At 39.3% G+C, this 14,557-nt stretch overlaps 1 protein-coding gene across 1 annotated transcript; it reads right to left on the bottom strand.

The window, feature by feature from the left end:
* Window positions 1-9,838: 9,838 nt before the first annotated feature.
* Window positions 9,839-10,903, bottom strand: LOC150053085 (mas-related G protein-coupled receptor member X2-like). Its single transcript, XM_090349250.1, has one exon. The coding sequence runs from the start codon at window positions 10,901-10,903 to the stop codon at window positions 9,839-9,841; it is 1,065 nt and encodes a 354-aa protein (XP_090205376.1).
* Window positions 10,904-14,557: the final 3,654 nt, after the last annotated feature.

Here is a 14,557-nt window from a genome sequence, read left to right as displayed (position 1 = left end):
TTTAACTGTTGATAGAGCAGTAAAAACTACTGAAGGTACCAGAAGTGCTTTAAAGAACAAGGGATAAAATCACCACCAACAAAAAAAAACCCTATTGACCATATCTTCTGTTTAAACCAGTAACAGGAATTCATGGCTAAGACAATTTTCTAAACAGTAAAATGACTCCAGGATAAATCTCTCTATTAAATGTAGCAGGGGGGGAAAACAGATTTACACTAGTAGATATAGTGATAACAGAACTACAAAGTAGAGAACACACACACACATACACACACACACACACACACACACACACACACACACACGATAATGCTATAGATTCAACAGTATTCCATGAGGCTAGAAAAATCAGTTAACTCTGAAAGCCCTAGCAAGATATCACTCTTGTTTATAAATCACTTACTTATCATGATCATGTGGAATCCTTTTCCTTCCACACACTGAAGAGTCCTATAGTCAGCGTTTAAGCATTCTGCATTTCTTGTAGCTGAGTATCTTGTTCCAGTCGATTCCAGTGTGGGTAACTGGAAGATGCCGGTGCAAGGCCTTGAATGTGGTATCTGATGTTATCTGATAGTTTTCACCAATTGCTGTCTGATACTCATTTGCTCCACTCTCTATGTGGCAATTCCTCAAAAGACTAAATATATTGCTCCTCTGTGACCCAGCAATCACACTCCTTGGCGTTTACCCAAATGTCCTGAAATGAGGGCATACTGAAACTACTAGCACAATGATGTTCATTGCAGCACTATTTACCATAGCAAAGACATGGAACCAACCCAGATGCCCCTCAGTTGATGATTGGATCAACAAGATGTGGTATTTATACACAATGGAATTCTATGCTGCCATTAGAAAGAATGACATCACCCATTTGTAAGGAAATAGAAATACTTGCAAAAAATCATTAAGTGAAGTAAGCCAGACCCAAAGGAACATAGGCTCAATGGTTTCGCTCCTTTGTAATAATTAGGACACATCTAGGATTCTCCTAGCAGAGGATCACAATAGCTCAAAGGCTATGTACATATAGCCATAGAGGATGAGGCTAAGCAAAATGAACTTGAGGATATGTATCTCCTGCCATTTTATTATAAGGGAGCTCTATGTTTCGTCTTTTGAGGAATCACCACACTGCTTTCCAGAGTGGCTGAGCAAGTTTACATATCCACCAACAGGGTAGTAGCATTCCCTTCTGGTCACATCCCTACCAGCATCTGTTGTTACTATATTTCTTGACAATGGCCATTCTAACTGGAGTGAGGTGGAATCTCAAAAGTTGTTTTCATTTGCAATTCTTTTATGGCCAGAGATGTCAAGCATTTCTTCATGTATCTATAGGCCATTCTTATTTCCTCTTCAGAGAAATCTTTCTTTATGTCTTTAGCCCACCTTTTAATGAGATGGTTGTTTATTTGTGGATTTGTTTTTGAGGGATTCAATTTTTTTGAGCTATAGGTATATTTTAGATATGAGGCCCTTGTCTGTGTATAGCTAGTGAAGATCTTCTCCCACTCTGTGGGCTTTCTATTTAACTTGCTAGCTATGTTCTTTGCCATACACAAGTGCTGCAATTTAATGCAGTAGCTTCACATCTTGCTTGAATGCCTCTCCTAGAAGACGGAAGAACTGCTTTATGGGTAGCATATTATGAGTTTTAGCTTTCTGGTAACCTAATTTAATGCAGTGACTTAGATTATATAAACAGGAAAGGTTTCCTTCTCCTCCTATTTGATTTTCAAGGAACTAAATTATAGGCTGTTTCTGTGCTTCAGGCCCTTTGCGTTTTTTGTTTTTTTTTTCTTTCCCTTTGTCGCTTGTGGAGCTTAAACTCTGGGCCTGGGTGATGTCCCTGAGCACTTCAGCTCAAGGCTAGGGCTCTTCCACTTTGAGCTACAGTGTCACTGGTGGTTAATTGGAGATAAGAATCTCGTGGACTTTTGTGCCCAGACTGGCTTTAAACTGTGATCCTCAGATTTCAGCCTCCTGAGCAACTAGGATTTCAGGCATGAGCCACCTGTGCCCCTCAGCCCTTTGCTTTAATCTAACTTTCCACTTCCTGGATTCTGATTTACCTATCACTTCATGTCTCTTACTCTGATTCTAATGCACTGAAAGGTGAATGTGACGCCTCCACTTCCAATGGAGGTAGAATTGGCTCTGCTTTTCTCTCCCTCTGCCCATGGGAAAGAACTGGATCCTGCTCCCCCAATCTGAATGCTATATCTGAATGCACCACAGAGTTGTATCATAGGTCTGCTCTGTCCCAGTGCCTCTCAGGGAAAGGCGGAGGGTTGTGGGGGGGAGGGTGGTGGTGGTGGTGATGCTTAGCTGCAGAGGGCTACTCTTCCTTGCAGGGACCTGGTTGCACCACCACCTGTCCCAGCATCCCAGCTTTAGGCTTGGCCAGTGGAAAGTTGCTCAGATGACTGCTGGACTACTACATAAGTCCACACAGCCTGGAGGTTCTCCCCATCCCACCACACCTACAGCTCTTGGCGCTATTTACAAGGCTGAGAGATTCCAAAGCATTGCTTGCTCAACCTTTTGAGTTGCTCCCTCTCTTATTCTAGACATTATGGAGCCACGTGGACGAAATTCTTCCCAGATTGTTGACCAGCTCTGTGCCTGAGGTCATTGTTCCACTGATGGGTGTTCCGAACTTTCCCAGCATCTCACCTGTTACAGGCAGCAGGTTTTCTCCAACAGACATTTTGTCCTGGGTCCCAAAATCCTGCCTATTATTGGTTAACGGGAAAAGCAGAGTGAGTAGAGGAAGCTAACATAGTGATCCCCAGCTGGGGAAAGTGAAACTATATTAAAACCTCCCTGACCAGAAATGGAAGGGAGAAATTGGGGGGGAATGAAAGAAGGGGTGACATTATCCAGAAAGAATTGTTCTCATTACTTAGCTTAGGGAATGGTAACCCCCTCTATTATAACACCTTCATAACAACAATACACTTATACTTAAAATTTCCCTGCCCACTGCTCTTTCTCTCACAGACATCCTCTGTGTTCTTCTCGGGATATCCAGGCTCAGCTCTGTGTGCTAAGGGATGGAACTGGGAGAAACTTGGAGTAGAACCAAGACTATTCCTCTCTATTTGGGGAAGGACCAAGATGGACCCACTCACATTGGAAAGTCTGAAAAAGGCAGTGACTATTTTCTCTTTCAATACTTCCTTTGTCCAGAAAAGTTTCTGAGTTTCAGGGGCTCATGTGGGTAAAAAAATGCCCAAAGTCGAAGCTAAGATTCCTGGTACAGGTGTCATATCCCTTGTCCCTGAAAACCGGTAATCCAAAGCTCAGGAGCTCTTAGGGGAACCTGAAACATGGTTATGGACTTTATCCTAGAAAGGTATTTGTTACCCTCAAAAATCCACCCTTCAGAAGATACTTAGGAGAGACTTTATCGTCCAAAAGAATTTTCTCCAAATCACAGGTTGAAACTTCTTACCATAGCCAAGATATGGAATCATTGCAGATGCCCCTCAGTAGATGAATGGATCCAGAAAATGTGGTATGTATACACAATGAAATTCTACTCATCCATCAGAAAGAATGACATGGTATCATTTGCAAAGATATGGAATAACTTGAAAAAATTATGTTAAGTGAAGTAAAACAGACTCAGAGAAACATAGTTACATCGTTTCCTTCATTTTTAGTAGGTAGCTAAAACGTGACTATAATCCACAAATAAACACATTGGATGGTAACTACACACACACACACACACACACACACACACACACACACACACAGGTAAGATAAACTATACAGGTGTCTAGGCATTTATATATGGCGAGATCAGAGGATGATATTATTGGGAGTGGAACACAAAGGCACAATACCTATGTGTATCTTATCACATAAAATAGTACTTATCAAAATAAGTTCTAGGAAATGGAAACAAGTGGCTTCTTCTTTGTTGTTTTTTCTTCCTTTTGTTTTGTTTATCTTTCTTTGGGAGCTTAAGAGGGGCACAAAAATGGTCAACAAATGCAGCAGTGGTACTCACTAGACAACATGATATACAACTTGTGGGTTGGGACAGGAGGGAAAAATTGGGAAAAAGTGAGAGAGGGGATAACATTGTTCAAAAAGAAATGTACTGTTTTTCTGGCTTATGTAACTGTAACCTCTCTGTACATCACCTTTATGTAACAATAAAAATGAATTTAAAAAATCATCCTAACCAAAGATATAAGCAATTTGTGTAGAAAAACTATAAAATACTGTTTAAAGGGGGAAAAAAGACATCAAGATGTATCTTACTGTCAGATGTATCTACAACTCAAAGCTTTTACAGATTCTGTATAATCTATTAAAATTCAATGTCATATTTTTAAATGTAGAAAGTGCATCCATTTCATTCATGTGGAAAGCCAAGTGGCCCTAACTTTGAAAAGTAATTTTGAAAGATAACTAATCTAGAGAACTCACACTTATTTCCTGATTTCATATGACAGGAAGTGGCACTGTGGCTTCAGGTGGTAGAACACTAGCCTTGAGCAAAACAGCTTAGGAACAGTACCCAGGTCCTAAGTTCAAGCCCACAACCAAACAACAACAAAAAACAACAACTATATATATTACAAAGTTATAGTAATCAAAACAATGATGCACTGGCAATAGAAAAGAACTGAATTGAAATTATATATATATATATATATATATGCAATGAGGGTCCCAAGGTCCCTTAGTGCAAAAGGACAGTCCTTCCATCAAATGACAATGAGGAAATGAGATAATTATAAAACAATAGAAGCCAATAACGTTTCACAGTTATCTTGGATCTCATAAAAATAACTTGAAATGACTTAGAAGACCTAAACAAAACATCTAAAGTCTTGAAACTCCTAGTAAAAGAAAAGAAATCCTTTATAACATTACACTTGGAAATGATTTCTATATGGAAAGTACAGTACTCAGTCAATACTAAGAAATGCAGACTATTGATAGTTTTTTAAAAACTTGTACATCAAAGGAAAAAATTTATACATCAAATAAAGCAAAACATCGGGGTGTGAAATGGGAAAATAAATTTCAAGTCATATATCTGGAAAGGGATTTATATTCAGAATATGTACAGATATCCTAAAACTCTGTAATAAGAAAAATTAAAAACCAAAGGACTTATTAAAATGGGGGAAAATGCTTATAAAAAAAGGTTAACACCACTAATCAACAGTAAAACATAAATCAAACTATAATAAGTTATAACTTCATCAGGAGCCATCAGGATGGTTTTCACTTGAAAATAAATGATGTTATCATATAAATAGCAACAAGGGAAAATACAAAATAAGTGTTAAGGGGGAGGGTTGTTAGTGGGACTTTGGGGAAGGGCAGTCACCATGGAATATAGTATGATGACTCTAAAATATTTCAAATGTCATTTTCATATCATTCAGCCATCTCATTTCCAAATACACATTCAAAAGATTTTAAAATGGGTTCTGAAGAGGTACTAATATCCTTATGTTTTTCATAGCATTACTGTTCACAATAGCCAATGTAATGTCCATTGACAGATGAGTAATCTGTCCATCAATGACTCTGGACCAAGGATAGATAGCTCTGGTATAAGGCAAACAGATCTCTACCCTCTTAGCAGTGCAGTGTACTTTCAAGCCTTCTGTTTACAGAGGTATATACTAGTCCCACGGACAAGCTTCCAGCATTCTCTCTTCTTCCAGAGACCACAGCTCGGGCTTTGCTTGATCCCAATCACCACTCAAAGAGAGGGAATCTAGCTGGAGCCTCTTGCAGCTTTACTGTTCAGGTTAGTGCCATATGTGGATTGAAAGTGGGACCAGTCAAAGATCAGTTGTCTATCTTAGGGCTGATTCATTTTAGAAGCTTCCCTTTTGTTATACTTATTTTAATAGTCTATTAAAAGAGAATTAAAAGCAGTGAGCCAGGCAGTTTCCTGCTTGCTCCACAGTTCCCCAAGTTTCTGCCTCTGAAGGTGGAGGTCTCCCAAAAATCTGTCAGAGACTGTGGGGAGAAAACAGAACAGTGGGTTCTACTTTAGTGGGAGCAGAATAAGAGCTGATTCTAGTTTTTAGAAATATTGCTGTCATAGGTGTAGAGGGCCAGTTTGTTTGTTTGTTGTAGGACTACTGGGATTAGACTTAGACTCTTTTTTCATTTTATGTTTGTATTTTTCTTTTCATTGAAATATACTGAATATAACATCTATCAGCTTAGCCATTTTTAAAAAAATGTACAGTTCAGTGGCATTACAAATCACATTGTGCAGCTATTATTATCTGCCTTCAGGTAAGAGGAATATTAAAAATAATTGAATTGGGCCAAGAGTTTGGCCTGGTGGTAGAGTGCTTGCCTAGCATGCACCAGGGCCCTGGTTTGATTTTTCAGTACCACATACATAGAAAAAGCTGGAAGTGGTGCTGTGGCTCAAGTGGTAGAGCTCTAGCCTTGAGAAAGCCCAAGGACAGTGTTCAGGCTCTCAGTTGAAGGCCCAGTCTGGCAAGAAAAATTGTTTCCTATTTAAGAATAACTCTACTTTCCTCATTCACTTTTTGTCTCTGCATATGACTATTCAGTGGACCTCTTAGAAAAGGAATCATATAGCATTTGTCCTGTTACAAATAGTTTATTCCACTCAGCATAAAGTCATTCAGCCATGTTGTGGTGTGTAGCACAATTTCCTGCTGTTTTAAAGCTGACTAATATTTGCATATATCACATTTATTAACCAATTCACCTGTCAAAGAACATTTGGTTGCTTCTACCCATTAGCTATATGCATAACACTGCTGTGAATAAGAATATATAGTCCCTGAGTTCAACTATTCTAGCTGTAAACCTTGAAAATAAAGTTGACAGGCCACATAGTAATTCTATCTCTAATTTTCTCATTATCTTTAAGTAATAGTTACCATTTGACAAAGTGGTTTATGAATGCAACATGTCTTGATCAATGTCACCTCTTTTGATAACTCTACCAGAGCTACATTTCCCCATCCTGCAGTTCTTTCAAAATCTATTCCCACTGGGGCTAATATGAAAATGAGACAAAAATCATAGCCACAAAAAGATGCCAAATATTTGTCTTCCAAAATCTAATAAGTCTATCAACCATTAATAATTGAGTTTCAAACTACTTTCATCTTGAAATAAATGCTGAGGTGGCAATATCTGACTGGGATAGATTGCATCTACTTCTAGGCATTTTTTAAGCAGAGGGCAATGGCAGAGACTGTGCTTTTAATTACCAGAACCCAAGACCAGCTTTTCAACTGGTCAGCAACTAATATCTCCAGAAGTTTTGCTAGAAAAACCATTGTACTCTCACACACTAGATGAGGCTATTGTCATTAATTTCCAAAACAATGATCTTATGAAATGTGTGGATGCATTCATTCAGAACTCAGCTGTCTACACACAGTGATGACGCAATCACAGAATAAAATACGAGTCCTGAAGAAATACAGCATGAATGGTGACAAAGACAGCTATGACAGATTCAAACTCTGACTCCTGATCTCTTGTAGGGAAGAAAGCCAGACAATCTTTGTGACAAGAGCAGTGACAGATGATGGCCTGGTGTGGGTAAAGGCAATGTCTGTCCACAAGAACCTGTTTGGAAGCAACCATTATAGATCTACGAGAGGGTATTAGGATAAGTAAAACAGAATTAGTGGAAGCAGAAGAATGAGCAGAATGTTTGCATAAAAATCAAAATACATACAATGTCATGGAGGTCAAAGGAAAATGCCTTTGAATAAAACAATGCTGAAGGATAGAATCTGAGCAAAGAAATGAACATTTCACTGCACTTGAAATAAGGTCTGTGGTGTGCACTGAGAAATTTCTGTAATGACTTTTGGGAAGTGGGGTTAGGAAAGGGATTCTTTAGATGTTTGACCAGCCACCTTGGTTTCCTAATGCCAGTTTAATGAACTCAGCATTGATTCTAAGCACTGAACTCTGCAAGTGCGGAATGTTCTACAAATGAAGTATTTCCTCATCTCCTTATGTGCTTCCCCTGCTGTGCATCTCAGGCACCTCACTTATTTTCTGCCCTAGGAGGACTAGAAATACATATCTCCCCACTTATAATGAGGTCACTCATGTAGTTTGGGTCTGTCCCACAGCATATAGTGTTCTTGCTGCCACTACTGCTGCATGCTAAATTTCATTTCCTTTGGCAGGAAGTATGACACTGTTAAAAAGCAATATGATTCCCAGAAAAAAAGAAATATAGCATGAGAGAAAAATAATCTTAAATCATGTATAACACAATCATAAAACTTAGGGTTTTGTGGTTTGGAGAATGATTCTTTGTATAGAATAAAACCTAACTGTAAAAAGTGCCAATTAAGAAGGCAACTTAATCAGCTCAAGGAGTTTGGGAGTAGAGTCTATAGGATTCTTTAAATACAGAATCATGTCATCTGCAAAGAGGGAAAGTTTTACTTCCTCTTTCCCTATTTGGATCCCCTTTATGCTTGCTTCTTGCCTTATTGCACTGGCTAGGAATTCTAATACTATGTTAAAGAGGAGTGGAGAGAGTGGGCATCCTTGTCTCGTTCCTGATTTTAGAGGGAATGGCTTTAGCTTTTCGCCGTTAAGTGTAATACTAGCAGTGGGTTTGTTATACACAGCCTTTATTATATTGAGGAATGTTCCATGGATTCCTAGTTGCTCCAGAGCTTTTAACATAAAGGGGTGTTGGATCTTGTCAAATGCCTTTTCCGCGTCTATTGAGACAATCATGTGATTTTTGTCCCTGCTCCTGTTGATGTGTTGAATTATATTATTGATTTGCGTATGTTGAACCAGCTTTGCCTCCCTGTGATGAAACTTGTTTGATCATAGTGTATAATTTTTTTGATGAGTTGTTGTAGGTTAGGCTCAATGGTCTCCCTCATTTGTCATAATCCGTAGAAACCTTGGGCTCTACTAGCAGAGATTTGCAATAGAGCAAAACCTTGATACAAAAGGCCATATAGTAGGACGCTAAATGAAAGGATCTATAGGATATAGAAACATAAGCCATATAATGAATGATTGTTGTTCTTAAGGTACTGTTATCTCTCATCTCTTTTGCTGTCCTTTGGTTATCTCATATTGTTACAGTATCTCATTTTGTTACCTGATATATCGGATATATTTGTATTTGGTTATTTGAAATTGGATAGGGAATGGGGGAAAACAAGATGAGGGGTGGGGTGGGGGGGAGGGAAATGGGGACCAAGACATGTGAAAGGGTATCAATGTATGGGAATTAATGCACCATCTATCTGGCAAATAGCATGTAACCCTTCTATTAATTACAATAAAAAATATATGAAAGAAAAGAAGGCAACTTAAGAACTTTATTCTATAGGTGATGCTCTGCTTCAGAAGAATTGTCTCAGAAAAAGCCTATATACATAAGCTGGGCACTGGTGGCTCACACCTACCTGGAATCCTAGGTACCAGGAGGCTGAGATCCGAGGATCACCATTCAAACCCAGCCTGAGCACCAAAATCCATGAGATTCTTATTTCCAATTAACCACCAGAAAACCAGAAGTGGTGTTGTGGCTCAAGGGGTAGAGCCGTAGCCTTGAGCTGAAGAGCTCAGGAACAACACCCAGGCCCAGAGTTCAAGCCCCACAACTGATCAAAAAAACTGGGAAAAGTCTACATGGCCTTAGTTAAAATTCACCCCTTTGGAGACATTGAGGCATCACTGAGGCATTTCAGGTCAGGAGTCTTAGAGCTGAGCAGAAAACAGTCAATGGAGCCATGATCAGGTTAACCTGCAAATCCACATCTAAAGACCAGGCCAGACGCTGTTCATCATTGCTCTACTCTGGCTCCTTGTTTCCTGACATCTCCAATGGCCCCAGAGAAACATTGCCTCCGCATTCATCTTCAGTGGTGTTCTGCAGAGCCCTCTGGAGGAGCCACTTGAGAGTCTTTCGTTGCCGCTGCCTGAAGGAGCCCACGAAGAAGTAAATGATGGGGTTGGCACAGCTGTTAACACAGGTGAGGAAGAACAAAAGCAGAAAAAAGTAGCAGGGGAGATCTTGATCATTAACGTAAAGCCAGGTTCTTAGAAAGTAGCGGATGCCATAGGGCAGGCCACAGAAGATGAAGACCAGCACCGTGAGCAGGACAGTCACATACAACCTGGTCATGGGCATCCGGCCAGAGCCACAGAACATCTTAACTATCAGAGCCAGGCTGGACCCTGAGAGAAGCACAAATAAGAAAATCAGATACCCACCACTGAATGAGCTCATTCTTACACACCAATTACTATGATGGAGACTATTCGTGGTGATACAGTGATAACTCCTTAAAATGGTCAGCAGCAGGGTCAGTGCCCAGATAAGCACGCACACAAACATCGATGTGTGTCTTGGGCGACGGCAACGGTACCAGATAGGACACACTACAGACAGGCTTCGCTCCAGGCTAATAGCAGTGAGAAAGCTCAGGCCTGCAGTATAAGCATAGAAGAACCCAGAGAAGAAGAAATTAAAGACATAGCTATGGATGTGAGTTACAATGCTTGCGATGTCTTGTATGGAATTAAAAACATTGAAGCAGAGGAAGAGGAAATCGGCAGCTGCCAGATTTAAGATGTAGACCGAGACAGGCTTCCTGCGCATCTGGAAGCCCAGGAGCCAGATCACAGCTGCATTTCCTGTCATTCCAACCACGGCAATGATGAAAGTCAGTGAGTTAAGAATCAACTCCTCTAGGTCACAAGTTCCATGAAGGAGAAGGCTGTCTTCACTCATTCCTGGGGCTTCTGTCTTCAAAGCTGGTGTGGTTGGATCCTTGCTCAGAAACCCTCCACTGGTGGTCCTGAGAACAGAAACAAGACTTGGAGAATTTCCTGTATGATTCCTGATTCTCAGCATCACCTTGCTTTGTGAGAAAATAGAGGGCTCCCTGAGATGAAGTAAAATGCTAAGAGCTGGCAATCCCTGGGATAGGGATCCAATCTAACACTATGTATGTACAGAATGACCTTCCTGTTCTGTATGCCAGGTCCTCTAAATGGCACAGAAATATGCTATGGTCCAGTCACCCCTTGCACTATATACCCAGCACCCAGCACTATTCTGCTCTGTACCAGACATTTCCTTTCAGCTACAGGAATTCGTTTTCCTTTCCTATTTTTTTTTTGCCAGTCCTGGTATTTGAACTCAAGACCTAGATACTGTCCTTGAGCTTTTTCAAGACTAGGGCTCTACCACTTGAGCCAAAGCACCACTTCTGCCTTTTTCTGTGTATGTGGTACTAAGAAATTGGACCCAGGGCTTCATGTATGCCAGACAAGCACTCTACCACTAGTCCACACTCTTGGTCTTACAGGAATTCCTAAAAAAATTTTTAAAAAAACATTTAAAAATCCCCTCACCAGAATATCCTTGCAACTAAGAAGGTCCTACCCGCTCTAGGATTCTAGGGGCAATGTGAGCTCTTTCTAGGCAAATGGCTCTGAGTGTCAGGCACTGAAGACAGGAGCATTTTTTATATTTCCATATTTAGCTATATATAAGTACCTACCTTGGGATTTACTCAGTGAATGAATGCATTTAGACAGAGCCTTCCCATCTTAACTGACTTGGGTTAAATAGAAAAATCAAGATAAAATAGAACAGAGCAGATAGATAATGTGATAAAGAAATTTGTTAGTCCTATTTTTTTTCAGTCCTGGTACTTGAGCTTTCCCCACCCCTTGAGGCTATCACCCTACCTCTTGAGCCACAGCACAATTTCTGGCTTTTTTTCTGTGTATGTGGTACCAGGGAATTGAACCCAGGGCTTCATGCCTGCTAGGCAAGCACTCTACCACTAGGCCACATTCCTGGCCACCATCCTAAATCTTTTTAATCACAGTTCTAAGTGCATTTATGTGTTACGAATATGATATATATTTTGCTTAGCTAATGACCTAGAAGCATTTTGGTTTTTTATCAGGAAATAAGATTTGCTGATGAGCTTAACTGCTCATCAGTGTAAAGTGGAGGAAGTGAGAAATTGAAGTGTGAGTCCAACTGAAGGGAGATAGTTGAAGTATGGGACTATCTACTGGAGAAGCATTAAGTACTGTACTCTAAAGTGAATAAAATAATCCAATTCCACACCCTCTTTCAGTTCTTTGATAGAGTTTCTCTAAGCTGAAGGCTTGTACATGAGGGGAATCTGTCAATGGAAGTTAAAAAAAAAAGAATACAGGTTGTGAAATATAACGGCAGATGCTTAAGTAGATTTCAACTGAAGATAAAGGCCCAGCTGACACCAGGGGAAAAATTCTAGTAGGTTAAAGGTCTTCCAGGAATTGTCTCTTTTAAGAGACATAAGAACCTATGGATATAAATGTGTTGTTTTTGTTGCATGTAACAAAAGATTGAATGCGAACACAAAACACACGCGTGATTGATCCTGGGTCTTAGACAGAAGTGAGGCGATGGTTCAACTGGTAGAGTGCATGCTAGCCTTGAGTACAGAGAGGATCAGGGACAGTGCCCAGGCCCTGAGTTCAAGCCCCAGGATTGGCAAAAAAAAAAAAAAAGCAAGCAAGCAAGCAGATCTCAGATCTCTTATTCCATCCTATTTTGATTCCGATGGCACCTTAGTGTCTACTTAGTACCTGCTGAAAGATGAGTAGGGGGATATAGCCAATTTCTGGGTCTTGGGACTAATAGGAGTATACCCTCTATTTCTGTCTTCTTCTTCTTCACCAGACTAGCATGTGGCTTGTTAATATGACTGAGAGCAATGTGCATCACATGATGTTGATAAACATCCTTTAAGACTGAGATGGAAATTTTAAAGTCTTGTGTTAAATGCTGTGGAGCTTCCAGACTAAGTCTTACGAATGCATTGCTAAGGTCTTTATATAATGGTCCTATGTCTACCCATCTTCTCTAATCAGTAAGAACATCTGAACCATTTTTAAAACCAACATGCTAAATGCTCTATAGATGTGACAGTCTTATGTGCCATGAATTTTTTTTCTAACTTTCTCTGCAGTCTTTGGCATCCCAAGGTTTTATGAGAAATCTACGTATCATGTGATTACAACTAAATAAAATACTAGAAAAGGCAAAACCAGATACATGGTAAAATGATCACTTACAACAGGAGTTTACTACCCTAAAAATCCTTTGTCATCCAAGACTCTTTAACATGCTCTATTTGTCAAAATCTATTAAACTATAAAACAAATCAGCCAAATCTCAAATGTAGATTTTATTTTATAATGTGTTGATATTAATTTTCAATTTAAATATATCATATTTAATATACCTTACTAATGTCTGTTTTTCCACAGTCATGGAAGTTGGGGGTGAGGGTGAAGATAGGGAAAAATGATAAATAGGAAGATAACATACTCTTTACATAATACTTTTATCCAAAAGATAAGTAGATAGATAGAAATATACATATATATATATAACATGCATATATGTGTATATAACACATTGTATCTATATATACATACATATATATGCATGTATAAACATATGAATACAGCATACTGAAACCAGATGCTGTTTTTAAAATATATTTCTATTTTCCCTAAGTAGTTATGCAAAAGAGTTGCCATTCAACAGAGCAGTTTATGATCACAGTGGTCACCCCTTTGAATATTCTCCTCCCCACCCCTTATACCCCACCTTTGCCTTCATATCTACATGTTTCCTTAAAAATTAAACTGTTTTTTAATGCAGTGTTTGAGTCTTGATATGACTTTCTTAAATTCATTAAGAATTGTTTCTATTTTGTTGCTTTCTGAGGCTGGTTTTGGGGCTGGAACCCAGGACCTTATGCTTTTGTCCAGCTCGATACTGGCACGTTGCCACTTGGGAAACACAGCCAGTCCTATTCTTTGTTTTTTAAGTCCAAGTTACGTACTTACTTTTTTTTCTTATTTTCTTCAGGTAATTGTAAAATGAAATTGCCACTCGACAGTGCATTTTATGAATACCGTGCCTCTTGATTAATGTCATATCTTTTAACATTCTCACCTACCTCTCCCACCCCAGCCCTTCCCTCAATTTTCTTAATTTTTAGGTTATGTATTGATTGTTTTGTACCTAACAAAGCAAATTATGTGTAATATGCATCTTGATCTGTGTCATCCCTTCAACATCTTCTCCTCCATTCGACCCACCTCTTCCCTTATTTTTTCAATTCTGTAGCATATACAATGCATTATTGCCTACATTCTACCCCTTTTCCCCATTCATTTTCTCCCCCTCTCCCCTGCCTCAGCAACTTGCAAATAGCTATTTTCTAATACTAGATGCTCTTTTAGGGGAAAAGAAGGTAGAGAAGAATAGGAATGTAATGCAAATGAGTTTGTTCCAAGCGCACTGTGTGCATGTATGTACATATCACTATGGAATTCCCTTCTAACTATAAAGATATCTTAATTCAAATTCAAATTAAATTAATTTTGAAAAAATGACAAATAAACTTATAAAAACCAGTCTCCATTCAAAAACAGTCTCCAGACTAGATTCTCAGCAGCAGTGATAGATGCAGAATGGGATGCATAT

This window comes from Megascapheus bottae, chromosome 16 (genome assembly GCF_031878675.1).
Source record: "Megascapheus bottae isolate mThoBot1 chromosome 16, mThoBot2.hap1, whole genome shotgun sequence".
Classification (NCBI taxonomy): Eukaryota; Metazoa; Chordata; class Mammalia; order Rodentia; family Geomyidae; genus Megascapheus; species Megascapheus bottae.
The sequence above is the reverse complement of the archived record's forward strand: the minus strand, read 5'-3'. Positions and strand labels throughout refer to the sequence as shown.

Coding starts and splice junctions, on each gene's coding strand:
- LOC150053085 (XM_090349250.1), bottom strand. CDS start 10,903: ATGCTGAGAATCAGGAATCATACAGGAAATTCTCCAAGTCTTGTTTCT.